This window comes from Martes martes (genome assembly GCF_963455335.1).
Source record: "Martes martes genome assembly, chromosome: 9".
Lineage (NCBI taxonomy): Eukaryota > Metazoa > Chordata > Mammalia > Carnivora > Mustelidae > Martes > Martes martes.
Window position 1 is genome coordinate 109,673,247 of NC_137896.1, and position 12,092 is coordinate 109,685,338.

General features: G+C 40.5%; 1 protein-coding gene across 1 annotated transcript in view; it reads left to right on the plus strand.

The window, feature by feature from the left end:
* Positions 1–11,694, plus strand: part of EIF2AK2 (eukaryotic translation initiation factor 2 alpha kinase 2) — a 30,535-nt gene extending 18,841 nt beyond the window's left edge. Inside the window, exons 11-16 of the mRNA XM_080814862.1 lie at positions 582–701; positions 2,272–2,452; positions 6,036–6,164; positions 9,590–9,691; positions 10,670–10,723; positions 10,800–11,694. Coding sequence (XP_080670988.1) covers positions 582–701; positions 2,272–2,452; positions 6,036–6,164; positions 9,590–9,691; positions 10,670–10,723; positions 10,800–10,922 — 709 coding nt within the window. The 3' untranslated portion in view covers positions 10,923–11,694. The remainder of the gene's footprint in view (positions 1–581; positions 702–2,271; positions 2,453–6,035; positions 6,165–9,589; positions 9,692–10,669; positions 10,724–10,799) is intronic.
* The last annotated feature ends 398 nt before the right edge of the window (positions 11,695–12,092 follow it).

Consider the following 12,092-nt stretch of genomic DNA (forward strand, 5'->3'; position numbering starts at 1 on the left):
GTTGGCTTGTGAAATCCAAAGTGATTTTAACACAAGTCTAAACAAAATATGATGTGTGAATTAGTTACCAAGATTTGCATGACTGGCATTTCGGAGACCACCATGAATGACTTTTAAATTATCTGATACTTGGAATTAATGAAGTCACCGCTTCTTCTATTATGTTGAGAGTGAGAACAGCTGTGTATTTTCTGTGTGTTCAGTCTTTCCTTTAGAGGGCTCCTGGCTTCCATTTATTTTTATTTTTTTAAAGATTTTATTTATTTATTTGACAGACAGAGATCTCAAGTAGGCAGAAAGGCAGGCAGAGAGAGAGAGGAGGGAAAGCAGGTTCCCCGCTGAGCAGAGAGCCCCAAGCAGGGCTCGATCCCAGGACGCTGGGATCACTACCTGAGCCAAAGGCAGAGAGGCCCAACCCACTGAGCCACGCACGTGCCCCTCCTGGCTTCCATTTTAAACACTCAAGGTGTGGGTACCAGGGCGACCGTTGAATAAGGAAGCACACATAGCTGTCTTCTGTTACTGGACTTGTAGTTTTTACAGGGATGTATCATGACTCTTTCTCTTCCGTTTCTTTAAAGGAGAAAGGTAGAGCGTGAAGTAAAAGCTTTGGCAGAGCTTCATCACCCAAATATTGTTCAGTACTGTAATTGCTGGGCTGGGGAAGATTACCATCCTGAGGACAGCGTAAATCCTTCAAGGTAACTGCAAAGAATTCTCGTAGCTCTAATAGGATGGAGGAAACTCTTATTTACGAAGTGTGGGCCGCCAGTTAAGGCCATTAATTAGTAATATCACAACCACAAATGCTGTTTTGGACGCTGTTATGTCTCTATTCACCAGATAAGGAAATACAAGCAATCTTTTCGTGGCTCCTATTCCTTGCTCCCGACTTGCTTAAATTTTTTTTTTTTAACTGTCCTCAGCTATTTTCAGAACCTCAATGTGTAGCCTTGCTCACGTGCCCCAACCTCACGCCAGGCTGTAAATGCAGCTTCGTGAAGGTTTCAGTGTGTTGTAGATGCTACAGCTGGAAGCCCGTCCTCAGCTTCTAGCACTTTCCTGTCCTTCTCAGAGGCCCTGGTTGGTGGGGTGCAGTCAAGGGGGTAGAGAGTCTCTATCTTTTTAAAATTTTAAATTTTTTTTTATTTCAAGTAGGCTCCATGCCCAATGAGGGGCTTGAACTCACAACCCTGAGATCAGGAGTCACATGCTCTACCGACTGAGCCAGCTAGGCGCCCCAACGAGTCTCTGTTGAATACAGTCAGACCACTTATGGTGGAATGGTGGGCAGGGAAAATAATTGTAAGACTATGAGCTGTGATGGGGGTATCCCACTGGGTATCACTCATGTTTTGTCTCAAGCCCTTGACAAAGGACTGGAAGGTTCTAAAAACCTGGCATGTCCCTCTGAAAGCCAGCCAGTGTTTCTTGGGGACTGTCCTCACAGAAATCCCGAGGACATTGAGGTCCTGTTCATTTATTGACTCCTGACTCCAGCCCCAGCCCCACCCCATGGTGGAGAGGTAATTGAGAGCTTTATCATTAGTTTCAGGAGTTACTGACCATCAGCATACAGACAGGACTTCTTCAGCTTTTAGCAAATTCTTGGCTTTCTCTTCCTATTTTCTAGCCAACATAAGTTCAAAGAATATAAGTTAATACTGAGGCCAAGCTAGTTGAGAAAGCAACATAAAAGCATGGTTAGCAGAATCAGTCCTCATGGGTATGTCATAGGAATTTATTGGCACTACTCTTTGAGAACCTTTCCTTACGCTGTTTTCATTTGTTTTGCATGTATTTCTCTCATTAAACCGTAATCCGCATGACGGCAAGGATGGCATCTAACTCATTTTTTTCATCTCTAGGTGCCTGTTCTAGGCCTTCCACAAAACAGAACTCAGTAGGTTGATGGTAAATTAAAATGTTCCAGAATTCTTTTATGTAGTGATGAACTTTGGTTTTCTTTAATTCCATCGTGTTAATGTTCTTATTCCTATTAGCAGAGGTGATCCAGGATCCTTCACCATTAAAGAATGGTCAGACTCATACTGTATAGTTCACAAATAAAGCTCTGGACATTTGGGAACTTATGATTTAAATTAAAAGATGACTTATTATATTTTGATCAAGTTTGTTATATTTAGATTTCTGTTTTGAGACATATTTGGGGATTCTTAAGGAGATAAAGTACAATTTTAAAAAGAAAGTTTATTTTTTATGAATTTATTTTTATTGCTACTTGTAATGTACTGTGAATTTTATATCCAGACCAAAGATTAAGTGCCTTCTCATCCAAATGGAATTCTGTGATAAGGGGACATTGGAGGCATGGATTGACGACAGAAGAGGCAAGAAACCAGACAAACCTTTGTCTCTGGAATTATATGAACAAATAGCAGAAGGTGTAAAGTATATACACAGCAAAGAGCTAATTCACAGAGACCTTAAGGTAAATGGAAAATGTACTGTTCAGATTTGATACATATGATATAGTCATTTTTAAATTTACCTTCTCTAGTTTTAGAATTGATGGATAGTCCTGAAAAATCCTTAAATCCTTTAAAGTTAGAATGGATCTAGAACTTGCCCCAAATACCATTCCACAGCAGCACACAGAAGACCTCCAGGACAAATGAATTTATCGAGACAGTCAGAATGAGCCCTATAGGCAGGAGCTCATTCACTTCTGCTGCTATCTGGCCGCTCGTCATACTCCGGGTGCAAGCACCAGTAGCTTTCAGAAGCTGAACATCCGTGTGCAGATGGTTACTGTGGCTAGCACACCAGCGGGCCACTCTGTCCCTGCCTCTACCGCTACTCAGGCTTGTTTGGGAAGCAGAAGGGACTCCCGTGACTTTGGCTTTGGGAAGGTGGTTCTCCTGATTTCTTAAGTCATTACTCTGGAGGGCAGTCCCAGCTACTGGGTCCAGAGTCTAGAATTTTCTTGGGATTTGGTTAGACATTTCTACCCTGCGATTGGAAAACTAGTAATCCAAAACTTGGAACACATAGCATACCTTTGTATTTTTGTTTTCTGCGGACTTCCTCTCTTCTTTCATGGTCTAGATGAGCTGTTTTTCCATTTTACCTTCTCGTCACAATGAAAGAAGGGACAGGAGAGCTTTACACGGTGTCCCCCAATCTTTCTTCCCTGTGACCTGCCTCCCCCCATTACAAACTAGCCATGCGGAATCCTAGCACTGAGGCTTTGTTCTTTTTGCTTGACCCATTCTTCTGCTTGTCTTCTTTGGTCTCAATTTCTTTACATAGCCCTTCTTGATCACTCTGGATCCCGCAGAAGCACCTCGTCTCTATGGATCTTGGGTGTCTGCTTACCCTGCTCATCGATAACAGCCAGGAATGAGGAATGAAGCAAAAAGTTTTTTGAGAAAAAGAAGCTCCTGGGTATAGAGTTGTTGGGCTTAGATGGGAATAATTGGCCCATAAAAATGTGTCTTTGGTCTGCCCCCAGGAGCTGGAGGCTTGAGGCCTTTGTGTTGGAATCCACCTGGTTCCATCTTTTTTGCTTGCTTTCTTTCTTTTTTTGAAGACTTTATTTATTTATTTGAGAGGGAGACGGAGAACACAAGAGAGAAAGCATGAGCAGAGAGAGGGAGAGCAGACTCCCAACCAACTGGGGAGATTGACTCGGGGCTCCCTCCCAAGAGCTCAGGATCATGACCTGAGCCGAAGGCAAACGCTTAACCGACTGAGCCACCGGGTGCCCCTGGTTCCATCTTCCTTTAACAATATCTTAAAGGTGCATTTTAAAGTTGGAATGTTATAAGAACTATGTTCAAAAGAATACATGTAGAATGGCTATACATCCACCTTGGAATAAATCATATATATAGTTAAATTAAAAATTAGGCAAATTAATTATAAAGTAATCTGCAAATAAATGCAGATGTTTGGGTATTAACTCCCAGGACCGCTTCTGGATGAATCCATGAAACTGACAGGGGCTGCCTGGCTCTTCCTTTCCCTAGCATCTCTGTCTCCCATGCTGCCTGTGCCCTGGTCACCGGGTGATCTTTCCTTGGGTCTGTTTGCAGACAGTGTTCGCTCCATATCTGCAATTGCTCGAAGGTCAGACTTTAATACTCCTCAGCCTTCTGGCCTCCCCTAACTTTTCTAGCTACGCTGCTACATTTGCTGCTTTATCCCATCTGAGAAAAGAGGCCAACGAAGGCAGGCACCTTTCTCTCTGATGCTTCACACGACACCAGCTGTGGGTGGTTTTTGCCAGAGGATGGTCTTCACCCTAGGAAGTCGGTATTGCATAAAGTCTACCAGCATTTACCGCTTTCTGTCAGAATCTGAAGCATTAGACCATCAAATCATTACATCATATGTCAAAACTTATATGTCAGTTATACCTCAACAATAAAAAAAAAAATTACAGCAAAATGGAGGGGAGAAAAGTAGATGAAGATCCTGGTGAAGGACGTCGAGGTTTCTAGAGTAAAAGCTTCTGGGGTTCTTTCCCTCTGCAGGCCCAGGCTCTTTGGTCAGCCTCGGCCTGTGGATTCAGCCCTTTCTCCCCCTACTTCCTGTATAAAGTTTGCACTTTTTTTTTTTTTTTTGCCTTATCATTACCATAACTGATTAGACAAAATGTGACTTTATTGTTTTTATTTTTCTTTTTAATGAACTATAACGAGCGATCTGCTCTTTTTATTAGTCTCATCCAGCTTCTGGATTTAGAAGCATCGTAATTGCAACCTCAGGGTTTAGACCTCTGTGGGAACAGCAGTTGCACATGCAAACCCAAAACATTCCTGCCTGGTAACTTGAATACCGCGTTGGTAGGTTTTCTCTCTGCACCCACCCCACACGCATTTGCAGCCTTCCATCTTTATGATTGGCACTGGATTCCAGCCTCATTGTTAATGGTGCTAATATAACTGCTAATTTCCGCATGAGTCTTTGTAGGAGGGCTTCTTGGAAGCTCCTCTGTCCGCCTTCCTGGCTTTACGGTCTCTTCCCTGGCAGCTCCTCTGCTAGGCCCTCTCGTGAGTATTACCTTCCAGATTCTGCATGTGTACATAAAGCCCAACACTTTATTCACAGGTGCCTTTTCAAGAATGACAAAATATGTATTTTTAAATATTATATTTTTAATCAATGTCTACACCCAACATGGGGCTCGAACTCACCACCCTGAGATCAAGAGTCTCATGCTCTACCAACTGAGCCAGCAGGGACCCCAGGAACAGCAAAATATTAATCTCCTTATCAACAACATTCCTGTTTTCATGGTCTTTAGAATGTTGGTCAGTACCACCTACAAAATTGTGGAATAGGATGAACAGTCCCCATTCTGTCCCCCTCCCATTTTTTTCACTCTGCTTAGAATATTACATACATAGACAGAAATACTTAAGTGCTAGTTATCAGCTTTCAGTTAACGTGGCCTGCCCTCAAGGACAGAGGGAGTATGTTTGTCAAGAAGTTGTCAGGGGCCTGGAGAAATTGACATCAAGGAAGTCCCCAGGAGAAATTCTGCATAGGATATCCTAACAGCTTTATCGAGAAGAGACTCATTCTGAGAATCTCAAACTTAGAGATCTGAAGGGCTTCTGCTTCAATCCCCAACAGATTCCTGGACTCATATTTGCAATATTTCTACCAAGTCGATGTCCAGCCCCACTCCCTGAGATGGGGACTCTCAAATTCCCATTTTTTGGACCACACTGTTAGTATATTAGGATATCTTAAAGCAAGCCTTTTGGTTGTTTCTATGCTCTAGTACTGTGCAGAGTAGAATCTACCTTTCAGTTAGTATCTCATCAGATATTGGAAGGCAGTTAGGCCCGAAGCCTTCTCAGGTGACAGAGAAGTCCTTATGTCCTCAGCTGGTACTTTAAAGACCTGCGGTATTAAGTATCCTGTTTTGGGCTACCCATGTAAGGGCAAATGCCTTATAAAGAAATATAAAAATAGCCGTTGTTAAATATGATTTGGAGATGTGACAACAGTCTGTTGAATTGGTTCTTATAAATTAAATATTGGGTTTTTTTTTTCTGTAGCCAAGTAACATATTTTTAGTAAATACAAAGCACATAAAGATTGGAGACTTTGGACTTGTGACATCCTTGAAAGATTATGCAATTCGGACAAGTAATAAAGGAACTCTTCGATACATGAGCCCAGAGCAGGTGAGATCCCTTTCCTTTCTATGTATTTTTCACTTCTTTTGAGTTTTTAATTCTAGAGATAATAGGTACCTCTTATAAAATTAAAACAGCACAGAACCCTGTAGAATAAAAATGGAAAATTCTCTTTAACCTTCCCTTCTACTCCTGCTCTTTTCATAGAGTCTTGTTTATCCTTTCAGATAATTTTCTGTGAATTATAAACATATATAAACACAAATATGTATGTATATAGAGACTTTTTTTTTCCCAAAGATTTTATGTATTTATTTGACAGAGAGATCACAAGTAGGCAGAGAGAGAGGGAGAATCAGGCTCCCTGCTGAGCAGAGAGCCCGATGCGGGACTCATTCCCAGGACCCTGGGGTCATGACCTGAGCTGAAGGCAGAGCCTTAACCCACTGAGCCATCTAGGTGCCCCTAGAGACTTTTTGCATAAAGATATAGGACATGCTTTTACAAGTTACTGTAATGTTGTTTTGTGACTTAATTTTTTTCACTCAACGGTGTATCCTAATCTTTCCATCTCAGCACAGGTGGATCTGCACATTCATTTTACTAACTACATTGTATGCTGACCTGTACCATCATTAATGTAACTTTCCTTCTTGATGGGTATTTAGTTAGGCTGTTAGCAAGTTTTTACATGTTTTCCCCTTTATCTTTGACTCTAAAAACAAGTATTTCCATCATCATCTGTGATAGGTTCCTTCAAGTAAATTATTGAGTTGAATGACATTTCTTTTTTTCTTTTTAAAGATTTTATGTATTTATTTGACAGAGAGAGACACAGCGAGATAGGGAACACAAGCATGGGAAGTCGAAGAGGGAGAAGCAGGCTTCCTGCTGAGCAGGGAGTCCTGATGCAGGGCTCGATCCCAGGACCCTGGGATCATGACCTGAGCCAAAGGCAGCTGCTTAATGACTGAGCCACCCAGGTGCCCCTGAATAGAATGACATTTCAAGTGCATTTCAGAATTGGCCAATACTGTGAAGTCGGCAGGCTCCTTCCCCTTGTTCAAGTCCTCTCTCAAGTCAGCCTTTCCGGGCCATCCTATGGTAACCGGTGACTCCCAGTCTCATAGGGGCATACAGAATATCAAAGATTTATTTCTCGCCCCTGTAATGTGTTGGCTGCAGTCTGGCTGTGGTTTGGTCCCACGTGTCTCCTTCATTCCAGAGCCCAGACAGAAGGAAGCACCCAACTGTATCATTACTCTCCTCACAGCAGGCGGCTGTGGCAGGATCTCATGGTGATTGGGCAGGCTCTGCCCAGGAGTGGCGTACATCACTAACCATCATGGCCCTGTGCAAATTGCATGGCCCAGCCCAAGGGGAGGAGATGGCAGGTGTCATCCTCTCACTGTCCAGCTGGGAGCAATGATAGACCTCCCTGAAGGCCATTTTTATATTCTTCAATGAAGTTTCAAAATATTGTTTTTCTTCACCAAGACCACTTATATTTTTAAAGCATTTCCCTCAATATGTATAGTGTTTTGCTGTGAAAATGGGCCTCCTTGTATCTAATTGGTTATTAACAAGGCTATTGATTCTAAGACATATTTATTTTTAATTTTGGTAAAATACACATAACGTAAAATTTACAGTGTTCTCCATTTTTAAGTGCACAGTTGAGTGGCATCGAGTATATTTACGTTTTAGTACAATCACTTCCACCATCCCTCTCCAGAATTCTTTTCATCTTGTAAAACTGAAACTCTGCACCTCTCAAATAGCTCCACATTCCCCTCTCCCCCAGCCCTGGCAACCACCGTCCTGCTGTCTGTCTCTATGAATATGTCTGCTCTAGATACCTTGTGTAAGTAGAATCATGCAATATTTGTCCTTCTGTGACTAGCTTTTTCCATGCAGCACAATATTCTCAATATTACCTATGCTGTAACATATGTCAGAATTCCCTTCCTTTTTAAGGCTCAACAATATCCATACAACAAATTGTATGGATAGACCACATCTTGTTTGTCTCTTCATCCATCAGGGGATACTTGGGTTGCTCCACCTTTCGGCTCTAGCAAAAATTGCTGTTATGAACCTGGTTGTACAGCTATTGATTGTGAATGTTTGTCTTATATGTAGATTTCATTACTGTAGGAGCTTATATGTTTCGGTTGATACTTTATTATCTATATTTCATCTTTTTGATGTTTGAGAGTCTAGATTGGAGAGGACATCCACCTGTTCTCTTTGGGGACCACGTGGCACAGAGATATAATTTTTTTGTGGAATGTGAAAGTGGAAGATAACAGGTGGCTGATGGCTCCCCTTTAACTCCCACTTTAAAAAATATCTCCTGCACCCTATGTTGCAGCCCTAAATATATTTTTTAAAAATTCGTTCATCATTGTGCTTTTCTTTTTTTTTTTTTTTTTTAAGATTTTATTTATTTGAGAGAGAGTGAGAGAGAGAGAGCAAGAGAGGAGGGAGGGTCAGAGGGAGAAACAGACTCCCCACTGAGCAGAGAGTCTGACCTGGGACTCGATCTTGGTACTCCAGGATAGGATCATGACCTGTGCTGAAGGCAGTTGGTCAACTGACTGAGCCACCCAGGCTCCCTGTGCTTTTCATTTTCTTAGTGGTTTTTAAATTGAAAATCATTTTGTTAGGGGATGATTTATATACCATAAAGTGTATATCTTAAATGTACATTTTTGACAAAGGCACATTCCTTTGAAACCCATAAGCTTACGAAAATGTAGAACATTGTCCTCACCTGGGAAAATTCCCTCAGGCCCTTTCCAGTCCATCCTTCCTTCCCAGAGGAAATCAGTGCTCTGATTTCTGTCACCACAGATTAGTTTTCCCTGTCTTGAGCTTCATATGAATGGAATCATACTTTACGTATCTTTTTGTATTTGATTATTTCACTCCAAGTCATGTCTATTGGAGAACTTCTAGTTGTTGCTGATGCCAACAGGTTATTCCTTTTCATTACTAAGTACTATTCCATTGCTCTGATAGACCGCAGTGTGTTTACCCATTCCCCCATGGATGGACATTCACATTGCTTCCAGTCAGAATGTTAGAAATACATCTCTATGAACATTTGCATGTAAGGCGCTTAGTGAGAACTGTTTTAACTATTTTACCTGCTGCATCTTATTTATTTATTTGTTTGTTTGTTTATTTATTTATGGTGCATCTTACTTAATACCGTAGTCAAACTCTGAGGTTGAAACTTCTGTTATCCCCATTTTAGGGTTGAGATTATTCTACCCTTGACAGTTAATTTACATGGTTGATGCAGCTCTTTAGTGACAGCATTGAACCAGGGTAGTCAGGTGTTGCTAACAAACAATGTCTTGTTACATGATATAAGATATCTTGGTCAAATAACTTTCTTGGCTTCAGAAGACATGGATCTTTACATTGGGTGAGTAATGAGTGTAAACATATTTTGGTCTCTTTAGATTTCTTCACCAGAATACGGAAAAGAAGTGGATATCTTTGCTATGGGGCTAATTCTGGCAGAACTTCTTTATATATGTCCCACTCTTTCAGAAACGATAGAGGTAAATAATCTCGCAAAAGGAATTAAGCAACAAAAATTATTTGCAGTCATCTCTGAAGTACTCTACGGTAATTACCCTCATGTGAGGATTGCCTTGAATATATCCGTGTTGACTGAAAAAGAAATATGGATTTTATCTTTTCCATGTTTGGGCAACCAAAGCTTTTTGTTTAAGACCGAAACCTTTGGTCTTCTTCCAGAGATGTGTACACCTCATAAAACGACAGCTGTTTCTTACTTGAGTCATTCAGTAAACTTTTATTGATTGCCTGGTTTGTATAAGACACTGTGCTAAGTGCTACAGGGTTATAAAAATGAATGAACCTTGCTCTCAAGGAGCTTATATTCTAGAAAGGAAAATAAGAGAATGCTATACATGTTTTGGGAGAAGACATGAAGTTTTGTGGAGATGGCTAGGACAGAGATCTTGCTAGCTATAGGGATTTCGGTTTCATGGGGGTATTTAATCTGGGCTTTGAAGGATTGGTTCACTTCTAATGACCCAAAATAGAAAGAAAGTAATTCCAGCCTTCAGACAGCAATGTGCAGAATGTGGGGATAGCAAGCAGTGGCATTTTTATTGGAGTATAAAAGTGACAAGGAAGTGATGGTTGGGGCACTGGAAAGACATGTTGGGGCTGGATGAAGGCAAGATGATGGACTTTCTTATGGAGGCAATGGGTTGCTGCTAAAAGCATTAGGCAACTGGATAGCTTGGTCTGAAGCTCAATAAAGGGAACTTGGCTGGAGCCAACAGCCTTCTCTGTACAACAGGGTAATGAAACACCTATCACATAGGATTCCAAAAAGGATGAAGGGAGATAATGCATATGATGCCCTTAACACTTCAACATATCATGTTGTTAAGGATGGAGCAAGGTGGGGAAGGAAAGTCCTGCACACTTCTTGGCTAAGAAGCAACTTTGGTTTTCCTCCCAAGTACATAATTTCCTAACAATTTTATATGTTTTATTTTCAGATTTTTAAAGCGCTAAGGGATGAGAAGTTCCCAGATGTGTTTGATGCCAGAGAAGTAAGCACTTGAAAATGATCATAATTTTATTTATTTCAATGTTCTATTTCTTAGTATTGACTCATTATCATTACAGAAATTTCTTCTGCAGAAATTACTGTCACATGATCCCACAAAGCGACCTAATGCTTCTGAAATACTGGAGACTTTGAAGGAGTGGAAAAATGTTGCAGTGAGAAAGGAACGAAACACGTATTAGAGCACTTCTAAAAAAGTATCCTACGTTGGATATTCAATTTTTCTGTGACTGTCTAAAATCTTCTAGGGACTACTGATGGTATTTACCTTCTATTTTAATTTTCCCCTTAATTTTTCATTACATTTTAGGAAGATTTGAATTTTTTTTTAACTTCAAAAGCATTTATACATTTACCTTATTTTCCTGATTTATCTCTTTATTATAAACATAGGGAATCTCTCAGATTTTTTCTATCTATTAGTGAATCAATCATTTAATAAATGTTAAGTGTTCACTCTTTCTGGGCCAAAAAATATAAGAAGATCTTTCCCTGTCTTAAATAGCTAACCAGCTCATTAAAGAAATATGATATCCATACAAAGATAAGTGGTATACAATCATTTTGGAAAACAGTTTGGTCAAATCTGGTTAGGGTGAAGGTTTATATACCCTCAAAGCCATCAATTCCATTCCCATGTGCATGCCTACAAGAATGTTCATAGAAAGTCTGTTTGTAACAGCCAAAAGAACAAAAAAAAAAATGTCCATCACAAGAAGAATGGATAAATTAATTGTATTTTTTCACACATTGTAATACTGTATAGCAGTGAAAATGAATGAATGATAAGCTAAATATAGTACCATGATTTATCTCATAGGAACATAATGTTAAACAAACAGCCGGTTACAGAAAATATAGATAGAATGGTTCTCTTCACATAAAGTTCCAGAGAAGGCTAAATGAAATAATTTGGTTTAGAAATGCAAACAAGTGCGATCCAACAATAAAGGCAAAGAAAGGAATAAGAAATATTAAATCCCGTAGTGATTCTCTGAGGAGGGACAGAAGTGGTGTGACCCGGGGGGTGAACTGCAAAGGTAACAATTCACCATTGTTTCTTAAACTGACTGTTGAGTTTACTACTGCTTACTGCCTAGTTATTCTTTTTTTAATCTTAAATACATTTTGTTTCTGTTAGGACACACACTTTAAAGATACAGCTGTGCTGGAAGGCAGGAGGTAAGCACAGAAAGTAGTCAATGTGGAGGGGTTCATGTGAGATCCCTTTCTACTAATGTATCATGGCGCAGGGCTTAGGCGTGGCATTCCGGTGAGACTTCAAGTAAGGGAGGGATTTAACTGAGTAGAGAGGAACCGTATGGGCAGTAGTCTTGGCAAGAGGCGTGGCT